This window comes from Setaria viridis, chromosome 2 (assembly GCF_005286985.2).
Source record: "Setaria viridis chromosome 2, Setaria_viridis_v4.0, whole genome shotgun sequence".
NCBI classification, from domain to species: domain Eukaryota; kingdom Viridiplantae; phylum Streptophyta; class Magnoliopsida; order Poales; family Poaceae; genus Setaria; species Setaria viridis.
Genome location: NC_048264.2, coordinates 44,180,671 through 44,197,568, shown reverse-complemented (window position 1 = coordinate 44,197,568; position 16,898 = coordinate 44,180,671). Strand labels below are relative to the sequence as shown.

The window sequence follows — 16,898 nt, the reverse complement described above, 5'->3', positions numbered from 1 at the left end:
CGGCACTACACCAATTCCACCGCAAAAATTCGTTTTCCTCTGACAGAAAATTTTAACCGTCCAAATGTCAATAATAATGATAAAAATAAATAAATGACAATTTTAATAAAATAAACAATGGTGAAATTTTAATAAATAAATAATAATATAATAAATAATAATATAATATAATAAATAATAATTTTAAATAATAAATAAATAAAAAAATTTAAATTATATAATGTTGGGGCCCTCCCTAAACGAGAAAGCACCCTCCAAAAATAAGCGTATGCTGCTATTTGTGGCGTGCACACGGTATTCTTTAGTAAAAGGCGAAAGAATAGTTCGCTCTGTGCTCACCACGCAGCTGCGTATTTTCTCTGAGCAGCCACCCGCTCCCTTATGTAGCCGGCGCTCAGCCTCGTCCCTGCCTCGCCTGGCGAGGTGGTACTAACACCACAGCAAGCGAGCAACGCTTCTGTTGGTCTCTTCCCTTTGGGCCTGCAAGCGCTACAAGCCCGCGCGCCTCACCAGGAAAGCCAACCTAGCCCAGCACGGTTCTCGGTTTAAGCCCACTCGCGCTTGGCGAGCGCGATGTAGCCCACAGTCGCCGACGCAGACCGCCGCCGTGGGCTCGTCGCCCGCGAGCACCAATACGCACACAGACAAACCCGAACGGCATTCGACGTGCGTGTTCGCCTGTGGGGTGTTGTAGCCGAATCCCACATCTTGTGCGGGTGGCCGCATCTTATCTCGATCTTGTACCTAGCTAGCAGCAGCCGTAACCGCAAGGACTCTGCTTTGGGATCCATGGAGGGCGAGCAGCTCGCGGCTGCAGCGCGGGACATCGCCGAATTCTCCATGCTGCTCGTCCGCCACCCAAGAAAACAAGCTCCAAGGGCCCACGAACCTGGCCTTGTCGCCCGCGTCCCTCCACGCCATCCTCATCCTCCTCGCGGCCGGTGCCACGGGCGCCGTGCGCAATCAGATCGTCTCGTTCCTCGGCCCCGCCGGCGGGGACGCGCATGTGGCCCTCGCCGCCCACGAAAACGTCGACGAGGTCCAGGACGACGATGATGACGACGAGGCGCCTACGCCACCGCCTGAGGTCCGGTGCGCCATGGGCGTCTGGGTGGACTCCTCCTCCCTTGTCCTCAAGCACGCTTTTGCGGCCATGGCCGCCTCCAGGTACAAGGCAGACGCGCAAGCCATCTCCTTCAGAAACATGTTACGTGCCGCATTACGATCCGTGGGATGGGATCCTCCATCTGCTGCATGCTAATGAAGTATATTTCGATCAGCCTGCGCAGGCCAGAGCAGACTAGCAGAGATCAACAAGTGGCTCGAGAGCAAGACCGGCGGCCACGTCCAAGGCCTCCTCCCGGGGAGCTCCATCAGCGCGTCCACGCTGCTAATCCTCGCCAACGCCATCTACTTCCGAGGCTACTGGTACGACCACTTCCTGCCGGAGATGACGCGGGACGCCACGTTCCACGTCTCACCCGGCCACGAGGTCACCGTGCCCTTCGTGGAGGGCAAGGACCTCCACGCCAGGATGCAGGTCATCGGCCACCCCGGCTTCAAGGTCCTGCGGATGCCCTACGCCGCCGGCATGTGCCAGCAGCAGCAGAGTTTCTCCATGTACATCTACCTCCCCGACGACCGCGACGGCCTGCCGCGCCTGGTGCGCGAGCTCAACTCCGAACCCGCGGCTCTCCTCCACGGGAGACCCGTGCCCGACCGGCGGGTCCTCGTCGGCGAGCTGCGGATCCCGAAGTTCGACGTCTCGCTCAGAGCCGACGTCTCCCGTCTCCTTGAAGACCTTGGCCTGGACCTGACGATGTTCCGTCCTGCCGGCGACTCCTTCTCGGAGATGGTGGCGCTGCTGGCCGGAGCCGACGATGAGGATACGCTGCCACCCATGGCTGTCCCCTCCATCGTGCAGCAGTGCTCCGCGCACGTTAATGAGAGAGGCACCGTTGCTGCGGCGGCCACCGCGCTGGAGATTCTAGGCTTTGTCATGGACGACTCTCCCGAACCTGTTGTCGACTTTGTTGCTGATCATCCTTTTCTTTTCTTTATCAAGGAGGACCATAGCCGTGTGGTTGTTTTCGCCGACCAGGTCGTGGACCCTTCAGATCACCACGTTATTACTTATTAGTTAATCAAGGAGTACCATTTAGCAGTCATTAGACAAGTTTGTCACGTCCTCAAATTACCAACACATAGTAGATGGGCAATACAACGAGACTTCCTAGTGAAAGCACCTAAAATTACTGGAAGATGATAAGTTGTCACTTAAAGTCTGAATAAGATGATGCAAGTTTCTTTGAAGGCAAAGCACCGAAAATATTCACAACACGGCCTCAGTGAAATGGCTTTGAGTCCTCGATGTGCGTCTCGACTTGTGCTTGATCATTCGGAGTTTAACTTTCGCATCACAGCCAGTGGTGGATGCAGGCCAGCAGCCAAGGGGGCCTCATCCACCCCATCCTTCTTATTCCTCCTCATCTTCTCCCTCTTTCTCTTCTTCTTCTTCCTCTCCTTCATCCATGATCAAAAAATGTAGGTGGAGCTTGGGGGCTCCATAGGGTGCACAGCTTGGGGGGGGGGGGGGGGCAAAGCCCCCCTAGGCCCCTTACATCCGCCCCTGATCACAACACAACCATTGCCATTGGCATTGGTATTGTCGTCATAACGGCAACTACCACTGACACCGTGGACCACAGACGATGCGACCTCCACTCCTGTGAGCATAACAAAATATCGAGAAATTGGTTCATGGTCGTAGTAGTCTTTGTCAGTCCCTTTGGAAGAATCTTGCCATGTAGAACCTGCCAGAGCCGAGGTTGACAAGTTGAGGATGATCATATTCCAGCCATTCCTCATGCGGGTCAAATTCCTTCCCAAAGCCAACAAATTGTGTATGTGGCTGTGAGCCTGTGAGTCCATGGCGGAGAGGTCAACGCTCAGCGGCAACCAAGTGCGAGTGCCCATACTTAATCTTTCCAAAGAGGGGTAGCACCCATTGCCGGCTTTATCCCCTGTGTTGCTCGTCATGTCCAGGCAATAGGTACCTCCGTGTAGGGTTGAAAATGGATGGGATAAATCTCATCCCGTCCATTTTCCACATTTGACCTGTCCGTTTTTCATATTTATGGATAAATCCGGAAACGGAACGGGAAGCGGGAGAGGATCTACCCCGTCCATTTTTATGGGATCCCGTTTTTAGTCGGGATGAACCGTATTTATCCCATATTTAATAAATTTGGGATAGACTTAATATGTGTTATTACCTAGCTTTAATTCAATATCCTTATGGTCCAAGAGGCCATACTAGCCATATGTTTCCTGAAAGATCATTATCCTAAGAGTCCTAAGAGGTACCAAAACATGGTTGGCAACTAGCAAGCAACAAAAAATAATATTGTCGTGTGCATGCGTACCCAAGTATGAGTTCCTGTTTAAGTGCATGGTTCCCGCCTATTTTCGTAGTCTCGTTCATCCTGCTCCTGTTCCCGACTATTCTGGACCCCGATCCTATTTTTGATGATAAAATGTGGGAACGAAAACGGGAAGGGTTTTCCCATCCATTCCCATCCGTTTTCATCCCTACCTCCGTGCAGTGCCTAGCCTTGCGCAGGGTGGATAAGAAAGATGTTGGAGCCCACCACTGCATAGAAATGGCGGCATGAGCAGCCGGCAGTGAATTTCTTGCTTGGCTCCACGCTACTAGCCTTCTCTGGTTCGGGAATCACCTCCATGATGTAGAGGCTGCTGCCACCGCGATGATCACCGGCACCGGCATCAGGGACGAAGAGGGAGATGGGATGCAATTTCGCCTTGTGGAGGTTCAGCGTGGTCACCACACGTGAAAGCATCTAGGCCCCTAATTTGTGTTTTGGTAATTAATGACAACATTTGTGGACTAGCAATTTCATTGGAGTTATGAGTATTGGTTAGTCCTAGATTCGAATTGAGCTTCAATGGATGCTACGGTGATAGCTTGGATAAGTTTACATTGGAGAGCTCAAGGCAAAGGTATATGGTTGGGCTTTTTTATTTTACCGTCAAGAGGTGCTTAGTAGATGATAATTGACCAGATTAAGAAGCTAGATAGCCGTACTATCAAGAGGGGTCAATTTTATTTGCTTGACGGTTCTATAGTGCCACTTTGCTCAAATAATTGTATTGCATGCATATAGGTTAATCTCGTTTGGAAAGTGGATAGAGCGATGGTAAAATGGGCTTTGGAAAATGGCTCAGGCACCGTGTATGGCGGACAGTCTCCCTTGTTGAGGTGGACCGTTCTTTGACTTAGCTATTTTTCAAGGTTGTTTCTGTTGTGTTGAAAAGTTGAACCGCGGACGGCCTTGTGTGGCGAATGGTCCGCCACTTGTTCAAGTTTTTAGACTAAACAAGTTTTGGTTCTGGAGAAATCTTGCGGATGAACGGTGTATGGTTCGACCCTTTGGAGCGGACAGTCCGTTGGCTAATTTGAGAAGATGGACATAATAGGTTTTGTTCTAGTGGGATCTTGTTGGTCAATGGCGGACGGTCCGCCAGCTACCTTCAAATGTTTGACAAAACTGTTTCGGTTCTGGAGGTTGGGCGAAAATGAATGGCAGATGGTTCGCCGGTTTTGGGCGGACAGTCCACCTTACTAATTTTGAAAGTTGATGTGTTCTGGACATGTCTAGCAGCTCCCCGCGTGCTTAGGAGTTTGAACCACGAACGGTCTGCACCTGTAAGGGTGGACGGTTCGTATGTGATGCAACGGTCATTTCTAACACGCATTTAATGCAGATGTAGCCCTTGGATGAACTACAGATGGTCCGCGCTCTTAAAGGCGGACAGTCCGCCAATCCCCTATTTTCACGAGTTTTGAACATAACGGCTGAGGGAATGGCTCTATATATACCTCATGCCCGGCCATGGGTGAGGTCTCTTGGTGCTTTGGAAAGCATTCTTGAGCCTTCTTCCTCCTCTCTCTCATACTCACTTTACTTAGAGGTTGCATTCTTGTGAGATTGAGAGCATCCAAATGCATTACATCAAAGAGTTTGAGCTTTATGGCACTATGGAGTCTTCAAGCAAGCATCATTAGCTTGTTACTCTTGGAGGTTGCCGCCTCCTAGATGGCTAAACGGCTTGGAGATTGTGGAGCCGTTAAGCCCTTCGAGAAGATTATGAAGGAGCCCTATCTATTCTTGTGAGAGGTTCTCACGCCGTCATCGCATGGCACCAACACGTCACACACACGAACGAAGGGGATAAAATTTGGGCATCACGTTGTCAAAATCGATTCGAATCACATGCATAAACGCACTGAATTTGGTGTACAGAAATGCGCGGCAGGCTTCGTAAACGGGATCGATGGAGCAGGTGTTGCGATCATGAGCATGAGAACCACTCCCCGTCCGATCCTTCAATGTCGCCGATGCCATCCATGCTGAACGAAACAAAGCAAAGCAATCGATTTGAGATCATCAGTTCAAGCAATAACCAGAGGATCAAGCTCATGTCACACACCTAAAAACTAAAAATGATTGAGCTCCGATCCTCTGCAGGTCTTACCACGGCAAGGTGATGCCATCGCAGCCGTCGCTGCGGCAACGCCCATCGTCGTAGCAGCAGGCGTAGTAGTCGCCGTCGGCAAGCATCTCGATGAAGTCCGGCGGTTTATCATCGGTCCCCGTGACCGTGCCTTGCTCGCCGACGCTGTCGTCGCACAGCCACCGCCACTCCGCCGCCGGCAAACCGGCCGCCGCCGCCGCCACGTCCTCCGGCGTGCAGCCAACTGCGCCTCCCTCCGCGACCTCGCCGCCGATCTCCATGCTCTCGAGGAGGGCCTTGCTCCACCACGCGGTCGTCGCCTCGCCCCACCACTCCACCCCCTGCGTCTCGCCGGCCGACTGCGTGCCCCCGTCATCCAGCACCGGGGCGATCAACGCCGCCGGTGCATCGACCGACGACGAGTACTTCTCCGCGGTGCTGATGAGCACTGGTGATCCATACGTGCCGCTCGCCATCTCCGTCGCCGGAGACGAGTAAGAGGAGGCAGCTGGTGATGTGGACTGGATCACCGGAACGCCAAAGAGACCTTCACAGTCCCTGGAACCATCGACGACGGAGCCACCAAAACCTTGGAAGCTAAGGTTCAGCCCTAGTGGCTGTGCAGGGAGGCTGCGAGCCAACTGCTCCAAGTCACCCATGGCGGTCGGCAGCGGCGCTTCAAGTGGCGTGTCGTAATAAGGAAGAATGGGTGACGAGTAGCAGCTACCAGCAGGAGCGGCGGAAGAAATCCAATGCGCAAGTGGGTTGCGCAGCTGATGGTCGGAGTAGGAGGCGTAGCTCGCCGGCGCCAGAAGAGCTCCTCCTTCTTCAACCGCTTGGCTTCGATCCTGAAACACCACTTGAACTTCCTGCCGCTGCTGTTCTTGCTGTTGCAGCTGCTGCAACGGTGACTGACGAAGCGGGGGCAGCGTATCGGCCTGATGCTGATACGTGCAGGGTTGGTGCCTCATGTTGGCCCGGTGGATCTTGAGGGCGTTGACGATCTCCCGGCGGGCCTCCGCCATGTTGAGCAGCCTCTCCTGGTACGGCCTGCTCGCGTGCGTCCTCCTCCGTGCCTGCTTCTTCACCAGTGGCTTCATCGCAACCGGTGGTTGCTCGGCTTGCTCCTGCTGCGTCTGCGGCCGGTGATGATCGTGTGGTATGGTGGTGTTGGCCATGGTGTTGAGGTGATGGTCCTCGTGCAGGGATCTTGCCGGGGATGACGAGGAGCTCATCAGATGCTTCTTCACAAGGCTCCTGATGTAATAAGCCCCTGAGAGTTCTTCTTGGTTTGTGCTGCTGCTGTTGCTAAAAGAGGAGAAAAGAGGTGAAGATGTTGAAGAAGCTAGTCTGGATGTGGATGGGTGGCCGCCTGTTGCCATCTTGGACGGTCAAGCAAGCTGCGAGGCTCTTCTTCTCTTCTCAGCTAGTCAGCTATATGGCCTATGTTGGTGAGGGTGTGAAGCAAGTGGGACATGCGTATAGTAGGGGTGGTCCTAGGAAGTGTGTGGTTTGTTGAGGAGATGGCATGCACGCTGCTATCCTTTGAGCACATAGCATTGGCATAGCCATTCATGTAGTGGGCAGCTAGGTCCTTAGACATTGTAATGTCACTGGCTGACTGCACAACGTCGCCTCCTGAGTCATCTCCTTGGTACTTGAGTGACATTGACCTTACCTCGGATATCAATCACCATTCACCCACACATACTGAGACCCCGTATTCGGCGAGATCCAGCGGATTTCTAAAGAAAAGAATCCTAACAGAGGATGTGTACAACTGATGGGATAACCTCAATTCAGCATACAAAGAGGCTAGCTAGGCATGCATTTCTTGATGTTCCATTTCATTCCACATACAGGATGAGAACGCTAAGTAGATGATGGTGGTACCAACTACCAAGTGCCATGCTGGTGAGGCGCAGCGGCAATCCTTTCCATCCCTGGTGGTTACGGTAGAGACGTAGAGTAGGCTAGGGCGATGGCCGTTTGCAATGCATCCAGAATTTACACACAGTGAAAAACAAAGGTCACGCCAACCAGTTCAGGTTTAAGCTGGTGACGAGGAAAGGCGATGAATTTTTATCGATACTCTTCATCCTTGATACGAGGCTTCAATAACGACGACGACCTCATCCATGATAAGAGGCTTCATCAATAACACGACGATGACGACGACGACGACAATGACATACACATGAGAGCAGCAATAGGGTGGACGGCGCTTAGTCAACCAGTGATGATGCAAGCCATTGACAGCAAGAGATTGAAGGTTGCCAATCCAGTGACAATACAAGGACGAGAGCAAATGGCGCCGTCCTCTACCCCCGGCCACAAATTCATTTGAAAGCTCCTCTCCTCTCTTGACCCTTGGCTTCAATGCAAAGGCCAAATGGAGAGAGTCAGAGAGAGATGATTGGTTCGCATGGACGGCGGCAAAGGTGCAGCATCATCTACAGAGCCTGCGATGAGCCCTAGCCCTGCACCCACTGGGTTGGGGTTGGGGCTCACCCTAGGCCCTACGTGGATCAGAGAGGATGGCAGGGCACAGGGCAGCCATTGTTCACAGTAGCCGCCACTGTTGCTACAGCATGTAACACCATATTTATATCTCGCAGAAGCTATGTTTGCTTTTCCCGGTTCAGTGCACATGTTTTCCCATGGATTTCAGATGAAGGTTTCGATGAAGTTTTAGGATTCAACGGAAGTGCAAAACAATCAACCAGAAGCAATCTCGCGAGCCGTTTCCAGAACTCTGAAGGCATTTTGCTCATCTAGAAGTTCAGGAACGCCCATTGCATGCACCAAAATGGCAGATGAAACTCGTTTTCTTGTGTTTTCAAACCCAAGAGCTACCCTTGCACAAGTACAACCATCTTGAAGAAAAGTACAGAGAACAAGTACAGGAGCAGGGTATATGATTTGTATTTAAAGTCATCAATAAAATCAAGTACATGAGCTTGAGCTCTAGTTGCATGAAATTCTCCACAAATCAGTAGGAACATATGTACATCAAAGATGTTATGTGGTCTGGTCACTAGTCACCCGGTAAATAAGGTGAAGTTTGAGAACAAACTCAATGAAGTTTGCTAACAAGTAAAGGTACGAATAGAAACAGATAAGAGATAACAATCACACTCGATAAGTGACCTGCATGTGCCTTGTAGAAGCCCAATTTCCATTCTCTAATTGGCAAAATTACCATATATCGTGAACTTGTGATATATGTGAATGAAGAAACAAGTTGAGAGGGAGATACAGATATATCACCAAAACAATGAAAAAATACAGTAGTTCTGGGCCAGTTTCAAAAAAAAAAAAAGATTGCAAATGATCTTGAAGTCCAACTCTACATAGGGGGTAAAAGAATATTAAGAAAAAAGAATAATCAAACAGCAACAATGCAAAGCTCAACTGCCAGCTTATATGAATTGCCATAGATACACAATATATATATATATATATTTATAAATCACAAGATAGCAGCATCGCGTACCACCCATGAAAATTTGATACTCGTACCTAATTCTGGAAGATATTTTATACACTCCAACCCTGGTGCCTTTTGAGGATCACCTGAGTCTGGCATCACCTCCCTTGCTTCGGAATGTTGAGAGGGAGAAGAAAGAACGTGGCGCTGCATTTCAGGGATAAGATATTTTAGAGAAGTTTGCGGTCCCCAGAATAAGTAATACTTAACTTATGGTGAAGATGATGAGAATTAGTATGAAGAACCAAAATCTTCACATCCTAACGCATTAAATGAGCAACTTAACATATACATGTTTTGAAGTTCTATACCTTTGAGAGAACTTCCACTGAGTTGATCCTCCCTCAGTCTGAAATTTGCAGGGGGGTTTGGAATGGAGCTGCGTAGTGATTGTTCTGCAAATTTTTTTTAAAAAAGATCTTAATCAAGCCTTTTTTTCGGATAGATCTTAATCAAGCTTGTGTGCTAGAGTAAAGAAAATGTGTGGCAAGAGCTAAAATTAGACAATAGCCAAAGGATATACATATATCTTAACATTCAGAAGGCCTTGAGCTGTGTGAGTGCATCATTCCCATACCCAGCAAACCTTTACTAAATGCATGGCTTTCATGATCTAGGGAAGTTACTACTTTTGAGAGGATTGCAACTTTGACCTTTCAGCCTGGTTGTTAGGGTCAGTAGTTTTCAGAAGTTAAATCTTTCTCCTCCCGACTTACTGCCAGGTGGATCCTTGAGCCATGACTCACAAAAATAAGTTATCAGATTCTTTCTGATGGGCATTGCACGGGAATTCCATAGCAAACAGTACAACTATAGCATCCTTTTTTTCAGGCAAAATCCACGCATTCAAAATGCATCCACTAACATGAACTAGGGAGCTAGATGAGCATGTGCAATATTAATGCAATCAAGAGCATCAACAGAGGAACATCCAGTTGGTCATTCTCAACAAATTTCAGATAAACACATATTCAAGTCATAAGGCAGAACCGATGCACCCAGGTTAATGTATATAACATGAGCCAAGAATAATCCTTGGTGTATCTCAGCAAGAGTATGAGTAACACATCTAAAGTTCTCAGACAAACACATGATAAATTGCTTGCCAACTTGTGGGTAAATTATTGGAACCTACAGGAACTTTTTTCTTCCAAGTTTTTAGGACTATGATCATCATATTGGAAAGTCCCCCTTTCCTTCAACTTTATCCAGTGCCCGTACAATGTGGGAATAGTATTTTGAGAAGCATACTAACCAATTTAAAAACAATGACTGGAGCTTTTGTAGAGAAGTAGAAAGCAAAGTACCTTGTTCAGCAAAAACCTCGTTCTCCACAAAACCATCATATGAAGCAAGATAACCCATTCGAGACTTTCTGAAATCATCAGAAGATCCTACTACTAGATCGCGTCCATCTTCCATGTCATCATCACATTCTGAGGCAGTGGAAGCAGATACCCAATCATTTACTAAGCCATCACCGCCTCTATTCTTCCTTCCAAATTTCCACAGTTTCTTCAATCCTTTGGAAACATCTTTGCGTGGCTGTTGAGATGCATTGACACCGGCAAAAGGCATCTGTGCGCTGCCCCACTTTTTCCGCATCCGCGAAACATCAGCATCTGTTATTTCATCAAGTGAATGAGAATTCCATGGTGATGGACTTCCAGATGGTGAATCAGCAAAAGCATCACCATCCGAATTATCATTTGCATAAGGGAATAGCTGCGGAAGGCGAGAGCTCCAGGGTGCTGGAAGATCACCAGTAGGATTGTGCACATTTCCTGTAAAAGCAGTGAACTTAGTACCACCAAGGCCAGTTACTTCACTTGGAAAGTGAACATCGCCATTTTCTGATCCTGGGTCATCTGAATTTCCAAATTCATGACTCACTCTTGGGTTCTCACTGTCAGAATCAGCAGGAAAGTCACTTTCCCTAAGGTTCTCTTCAATGCTTTCATATTCTTCCTCTTCTTTGGCGTCATCAGGGGAATCCTCTTGCTGATCTTCAAAGTCACCACTACTCTCATTGTGCTGGAGGGCATTCGCCATCATGGCTGCCGCAGCCTGAAATCCAGCTATACCTACAACAGGGTGAGTCCCATTGCCTTTCCTAAGAAAAGCCTTTGGTGGACCCGTTCTACGGGTACTGTAAGCAAAAGCTCCCTCTGATTCATTATTGGAAATTCTTGAGGGAGCCCAATTGTAAACATCCTCATTCACTGATGGACTGTCCTTTAGCTCATCAGGAATTTGGCTCTTCCTCATAGACTGTGACCTCCTTGATTGATCTTCTTTCAAGATACTCTTTGACTCTTCAATAATGCTCTTGCTACGGGCAAATGATTTTTGCTGAACCCTGGTGGTTGCTCTTCTGAGTCCAGGTGAAGGCCTTGTATTTTCTTTTCTTAAGTCAGAGAAGTTGGGGACAGACTGTGCAAGAGGATTTTCTGGTGGATTCCTGCGGTTTGCATAACTGGAGCTGACAGTCCTTGACGAACGCTTATGGATAGGAGCAACAGATGTCTTTTGGTTTTGGGTGGAAGCAACTTTATTTGAAAAATGCTTCCTGGAATCAGCACTCCTGGAAGAACCGTCACCAGATAGGTAGTCACTATTCAGTTCCTCTTCAACCAAGAATGAGTCTACCCCCTGGAAATGGCAAAAAAAGAAAGAAACTTATTGCAAGAAAGTAAACTCAGGGTGTTCCAAAGAAACTTCACGAATAGCTATTCCAGTATTCCACAGCATTGCATGCAACTACACAGGATTCCAAGATATGCATATGACAATGGATAGTGAATGATTTGCACGAACACTTTGTACGGCATTAATTTTCTGTACCAAAGAAACTTCAAAACAATGTTTCAAGTAAAGTGGAAATCCTAGAAATTATGCGCTCAGGGTGTTCGTTAAGCATTCTACCCAAAATTCTAAAGTTTCTTTTTAACTATAACTCTATAACAAAGAGAACTACTTTTCTGTCATCAAATAGCTATTTAAATACAAATATATACCTGATCCTTATTTTTTCTAGCTGATTGCAAAGGAGGAATCTTCTGAGAATAATGAGAAACATAAGTTGAGTCAGGGACATCTGCAGACCGAGAGAATTTGGCTATCATCTCAGCCTTGCTCCGTTCTAGGCTCTCATGCATTGCCTTTAACATTGCTTCCTTCTCCTCTCTCTGCAGTTTCCAGTCTTCCTTCAGTTTTGCATCCCTCTTCTGCATGTACTGCTCATAGAACTTCCCTCTCGATTCTTCTAAACTGAGGATGCCAAGTTTTTGTGGTGTGCTAATGTTATACCCTGGATTGTTCACCATCTTCAGAAGCTCGTTGGCATCACAATCATTTGTTGTTATACTCTCCTTCACAACTTGTTTCGTATAAATTGTATCGGGAAGAGCCGCTATAGGCTTTACCTCACTCACCATAGGTGTGCTATCAACCTGCACATCTGTAGGCTTGACTCTTCGAGAGGATGTTAGCTTATGTGCAGCATATAGTTTCTCTAACTCATTGGCCTTCATTTGTAGTTCACCATGTCGATCTTGGTTCCCTTTTCCTGGTCTTATCCTAGCCTGCATATTAAGCTCTTGATCGGTAATGGATGATTGCCTGCTCAAATTTGTTCCCTGGCGACCAGAACAATCTGAATCAGAACCAGCAGTAACCTTTCTCCCTACATCCTCAGCCTTCCGTGCTGGACGATTACGTTGCACTCTGACATCATGGACCTCAGTTTCTGTAGAGGTAACCTCATCCCTACCAGATGAGCCTCTAACATTAGCTCGGGAATTAGATGAGGCTTTTGATTTAACACCACCAGATATCTTTTCAAATGTTCGGGATGGTTGATCTTTCCTTCCGATCACTTCTGCTTCAGTGCGAATATCTTTTGTACGGAGGCGAGGACCTCTAATATCATTTTGTGGAATCTGCTCACTTGAAGCTGGTACTTCATGAGCAACACCTTCAATTTCCTTATCTATCATGCGGAAATGCTCCTCTGATGATGGGCTAGTTAAAATATCCTTATCTTTCATCAAGGTTTCCTCAACTGGCTTTGCAGAAGTTTTTAAACGGCTTCTAGTGGAAACGTTTGAATCAGCCTTATTTGACATCCTTGTGTGTCCTTGAATGAATCCTGGTTCTTTCCCAAAGGATGACTCACTCTCAATGCTAGAGTTTATAACCATGTCATCTTCTGCACTATATGTACTCTCATTATGAGGAGCAGACGTATTGCTCAAATTTGGGGCTGGGCACAAATTTTTAGTGGTCGAATCCATTGATACATTATCCTTTTGACATGGACAAGACTGTGATGTGACCGAATCCTTCAGCCCATTAGAACCCTCGTCTACTCCTGCTTTTGAGTTGGCTTCCAAATCTGCAGATGTCGGAGTCGCAACTGGAGTTCCATTCTCCTTTCTGTCATTTAAGTTGCCACTGTCATTGTTGCTTAGATCAATACTCATGTCGCTAACACTGCTCCACCTTCTAACCAATTTCTCCATGGAGGCACCAGAAGGAACCCTGCGGTGCTCACCTTTCCCTGGAACCACCCTACCAGTACCTGCTGAGGTGCTGTTACCAGAACTTGGAGTCTGCTCCTTTTTCTGGCTCTCAAACATGCTTATCCTGTCCTTCACACTCAGCCGCCTTGAAACACCTATAGCAGTTGCAGGAGACGCGTCTGTTTCTGTTTCTTGTTTATCTGCTGCCTGTTGGATGGTTGACTTGGTTTGCTGTTCTGCAACTGGTTCAGATGAAACATGTACTGAACCTTGGCTGTTGCTTAGTCTGTGGATCTGAGAGTCACTTCCGCCAACTGTAGATTTGTTGTTGGATTCGCCAAGATCAACTTGTGGCTCATCTATAGACATGTCTGAACTGGAAGAACCACGGACATTCCCATCATCAAAGCCCTTCCAGTGTGATGAAACTGCTGGCGGTGCATTCTGAGGACTGATGTCGGGATGCCGCTGACAAAGTGACATGAATTTGGTGCATGCTTCGCTGAACAAAACAAGTATAAGTTGTCATACATGTCCAGCCATTATTCAGCAGGAAAGGCAATAAAGGGAAAAAAATAAAGCAAAGAGTGCAAAGCAAGAATAATCAGAGCTGCCATTGCAACTGGCAGGGTAACAGTGACTTGAGGGCCCATAGAGATTGAACAGATTCCACTACAGCTTGATACTCCCAAGTCCCAACTAAAAGAACCTCCTCTCCATGTAAACTTCACCACTTTCCCAAAATTCAATTATAAAGTTTCTAAGTTGACACCATACATATTCACAAATCTACTAATCATAAATCATGTACATTTTAACCGTGCAAATGTAATGTAATGGCATTTCAAATTTCATAAATACAAAGAATCTGTAAAATTAGATTATAATTAACTGTGCAACTAGCGGTTGTTCATATCCTAAATGAGACTTCCCTGCTTCGCATCGCCTAGAAAATGTGTAACTTAATAAACAGTACTACTGCTCAAATTATGCAAAATCTGCAGCTGCTGTACCATTCCATCAACTCCTAGAGAAACCAAAAGAATATAGTGCGGTGACTAGTCGACTGATGATTGCATTACAGAATTTGCTTTGTATGTGATTATTAATCTTATTCAAGTACAGAAAAACTTATGAGCAACAATCTTAAACAGTATCTATAGTTACATACAGAATTATGAAACTGACAGATTTTAAGCATTACCTTAGCCGGTTGGCACCAAAATGGTTTGCAAAAAGAAGAAGCTCAGATACACTGTTAGGGTTGAACCCAGCAGATGATGCTCGGGAACAAGCTGCGGCCAAATCTTGTTTAAGGGCACTTAGACGCACATCAATCGCTCTAAGTAGTTCTTTCCTGCACAAGAATTGAACTCGTACATTAGTAATTAGTAAATTACAATACACTAGAGGTAACAACCATAAGTAGGTAGCAGAGGTAACAACCATAAGTAGGTAGCAGACCTAACAAGAACTGCACATTACATGTCTTGTGGATTTAAAAACAAACTAACTAATTTGATAGGTCATGTTCAACTCAGACAAATCAAGGTTCACTGGAAAAGAAGAATTAAAGGAATAACAACAGACATGACAAAGGAGCTTACTTTGTATTATCTGCTGCTGCTGCTGCTGCTGCTGAGGTTGTAACATTTTCGGCTGCCAATAAGCACGACCAGAGCATAAATTTGATTCAGAAGCAGCACATATACAATATCATACTAATAATGCAACATTATATGAATTGAATATTCATTAACCCTACAAACACTTGCAGCGATTAATTACAGCATTTATGCCTTTCCTGAATTAGAAATATGTTGATTCTGATGCGAAGTTCATGCTATCCGATGTATTCTTTCATTAGCTCTTAAAATTACATGGGGATCAATTGGACCAGTTGTGTTCTCATCCGAATATAATCAATTATCTTCCTTCTTTGCTTCTGATTTTACCATCAACTAGAAATTTTCGCGTCACTCACGTTAACATGGAAAAAAGTCCCCACAATAAAAAAGCGCAGCTAAACATTATCAGGTACGAACATAGATGGACTAATCTAAAAAGGTCCAGACACCAATGGATAACAGAAGGGCAATCCAAACACTAAGCATAATCATACGACATACCAGCTGCACCCGAGGTAGCATCTCCAGTACCCTGAACAAGGTGCACAAATTTTAGGCAACAGCTAAACCGAGAAAGAAACAGCTACACACTCCAGGAACTGAAAATTTTGCTTGGCACTTACTCCCTGCGCATAAATCTTCCTGGCCCCTTCAAGCTGCGACATCTCCAAATCATAGGTATTCGCCAACTCCAGCACCTCTGGCGTGCTCACGAAGCGCACGAACCTGCAGGCACAGGTTAGCGAAACATCCATCAAAATCCAACCTTTTCGGCACCGCCAACCCAATAACCGCCGGGTAAGCCACAATCAGCAGACCTCTCGAGGGTGCCCTTGCTGAACCATGGGGCGCGCCGCTCCAGCTGCAGCCGGATGGCCGGCGGCGGTGGCTGCGCCGACGCCTGCTCCTCCGCAGCCCGCAGGTGCGCCACGAACGGCTTCACCGACCCCGACGCGATCTTCTCCGTCCGCCCATTGCCGGACACCACCAGCTCGCACCTGCGCAGGGACCCAAAGGCGCCGCATTTAGCGCACAAGAAGCGCACGAACGCATCAAAAGGGTGGAATTTTCTTTCCTAGCCCCGCGCTTCCTCACCGCTGACGCCGAGGGGAAAGCTGGAAGAGTGCGAAGTCGAGCGGCGCGTCGGCCTCCATGGCGTCCCCCGCCACTGCCGCCGCCGCTGGCGAGCTCGGATCTGGCGGATCCCAGACACGAGCTCCTCCCCCCGCCGCAACCTCCCAAGAAACGCTGGAACGGCCGCGTGGGGCGCCAATGCAGCTCCCGCGGCGACAAGATCGCCGCTTGCGGCGGCGGCGGCGGCGTCCGCCGGACCGTGCTGCAGCGGCCCGGATCTCGCCGGCGCCCAGCCGAATCCGACGAGCGCTCGTGCGTGCCGCGTGCGACGGGGGGAGAGCGGAGTGGAAGAAGAGAGGACTAGAGAGAGCTGCGTGTTTGGTGGTGGTGGACTGACTACTCCCTAGTCCCTTCACTGGTGGCCTGACCTGCTGCTGAGGAATGGGGAAGCTAAAATCAATAATTTTTGGGGGGTATTTGGGAGAGATTAGTGGCTTAATTTTGGAGCTCTGATTAAGCTAGGTGTGTGATTATGGGAGCCAGTTGTCTTCTGAGAATGGAATTATGGACAAAACAATGTAGTTGAAGGGCAGCTACTTTTGGTTCTGAATGGTTTTCTTCTCCATTTGGCTTTTCTGCCCCGAACTT

General features: G+C 47.6%; 2 protein-coding genes, 1 non-coding gene and 1 pseudogene across 3 annotated transcripts; 1 reads left to right on the top strand and 3 right to left on the bottom strand.

The window, feature by feature from the left end:
- The first annotated feature begins 80 nt into the window (after positions 1–80).
- On the top strand, positions 81–2,168 carry LOC117845946 (serpin-Z1-like; annotated as a pseudogene).
- On the bottom strand, positions 229–348 carry LOC117846722 (U5 spliceosomal RNA). The gene has a single exon (XR_004638452.1). It is a non-coding gene; the product is annotated as a U5 spliceosomal RNA (small nuclear RNA).
- A 2,652-nt stretch (positions 2,169–4,820) lies between the features above and the next one.
- LOC117845665 (uncharacterized) lies at positions 4,821–7,276 on the bottom strand. Its single transcript, XM_034726729.2, has 2 exons — positions 5,557–7,276; positions 4,821–5,431 (listed from the first exon to the last, which is right to left on the bottom strand). Exons 1-2 carry the CDS (start codon positions 6,915–6,917, stop codon positions 5,374–5,376), a joined length of 1,419 nt encoding a protein of 472 aa, XP_034582620.1. The 5' UTR covers positions 6,918–7,276; the 3' UTR covers positions 4,821–5,373.
- A 1,416-nt stretch (positions 7,277–8,692) lies between these two features.
- LOC117843362 (uncharacterized) lies at positions 8,693–16,767 on the bottom strand. The gene is made up of 10 exons (XM_034723939.2): positions 16,272–16,767; positions 15,995–16,174; positions 15,800–15,902; positions 15,678–15,708; positions 15,156–15,207; positions 14,753–14,905; positions 12,043–14,050; positions 10,333–11,677; positions 9,337–9,420; positions 8,693–9,172 (listed from the first exon to the last, which is right to left on the bottom strand). Exons 1-10 carry the CDS (start codon positions 16,328–16,330, stop codon positions 9,108–9,110), a joined length of 4,080 nt encoding a protein of 1,359 aa, XP_034579830.1. The 5' UTR covers positions 16,331–16,767; the 3' UTR covers positions 8,693–9,107.
- Between the last annotated feature and the right edge of the window lie 131 nt (positions 16,768–16,898).

Excerpts from the sequence above, each read along its gene's own strand:
- LOC117843362 (XM_034723939.2), bottom strand. The coding sequence starts at position 16,330 with ATGGAGGCCGACGCGCCGCTCGACTTCGCACTCTTCCAGCTTTCCCCT. Across the intron at positions 15,903-15,994 it reads AGCAAGGGCACCCTCGAGAG|GTTCGTGCGCTTCGTGAGCA; the intron begins GTCTGCTGATTG and ends CTGTGCCTGCAG. Across the intron at positions 14,906-15,155 it reads GCAGCAGCAGATAATACAAA|GAAAGAACTACTTAGAGCGA; the intron begins GTAAGCTCCTTT and ends ATTCTTGTGCAG.
- LOC117845665 (XM_034726729.2), bottom strand. The coding sequence starts at position 6,917 with ATGGCAACAGGCGGCCACCCATCCACATCCAGACTAGCTTCTTCAACA. Across the intron at positions 5,432-5,556 it reads GATGGCATCACCTTGCCGTG|CATGGATGGCATCGGCGACA; the intron begins GTAAGACCTGCA and ends TGTTTCGTTCAG.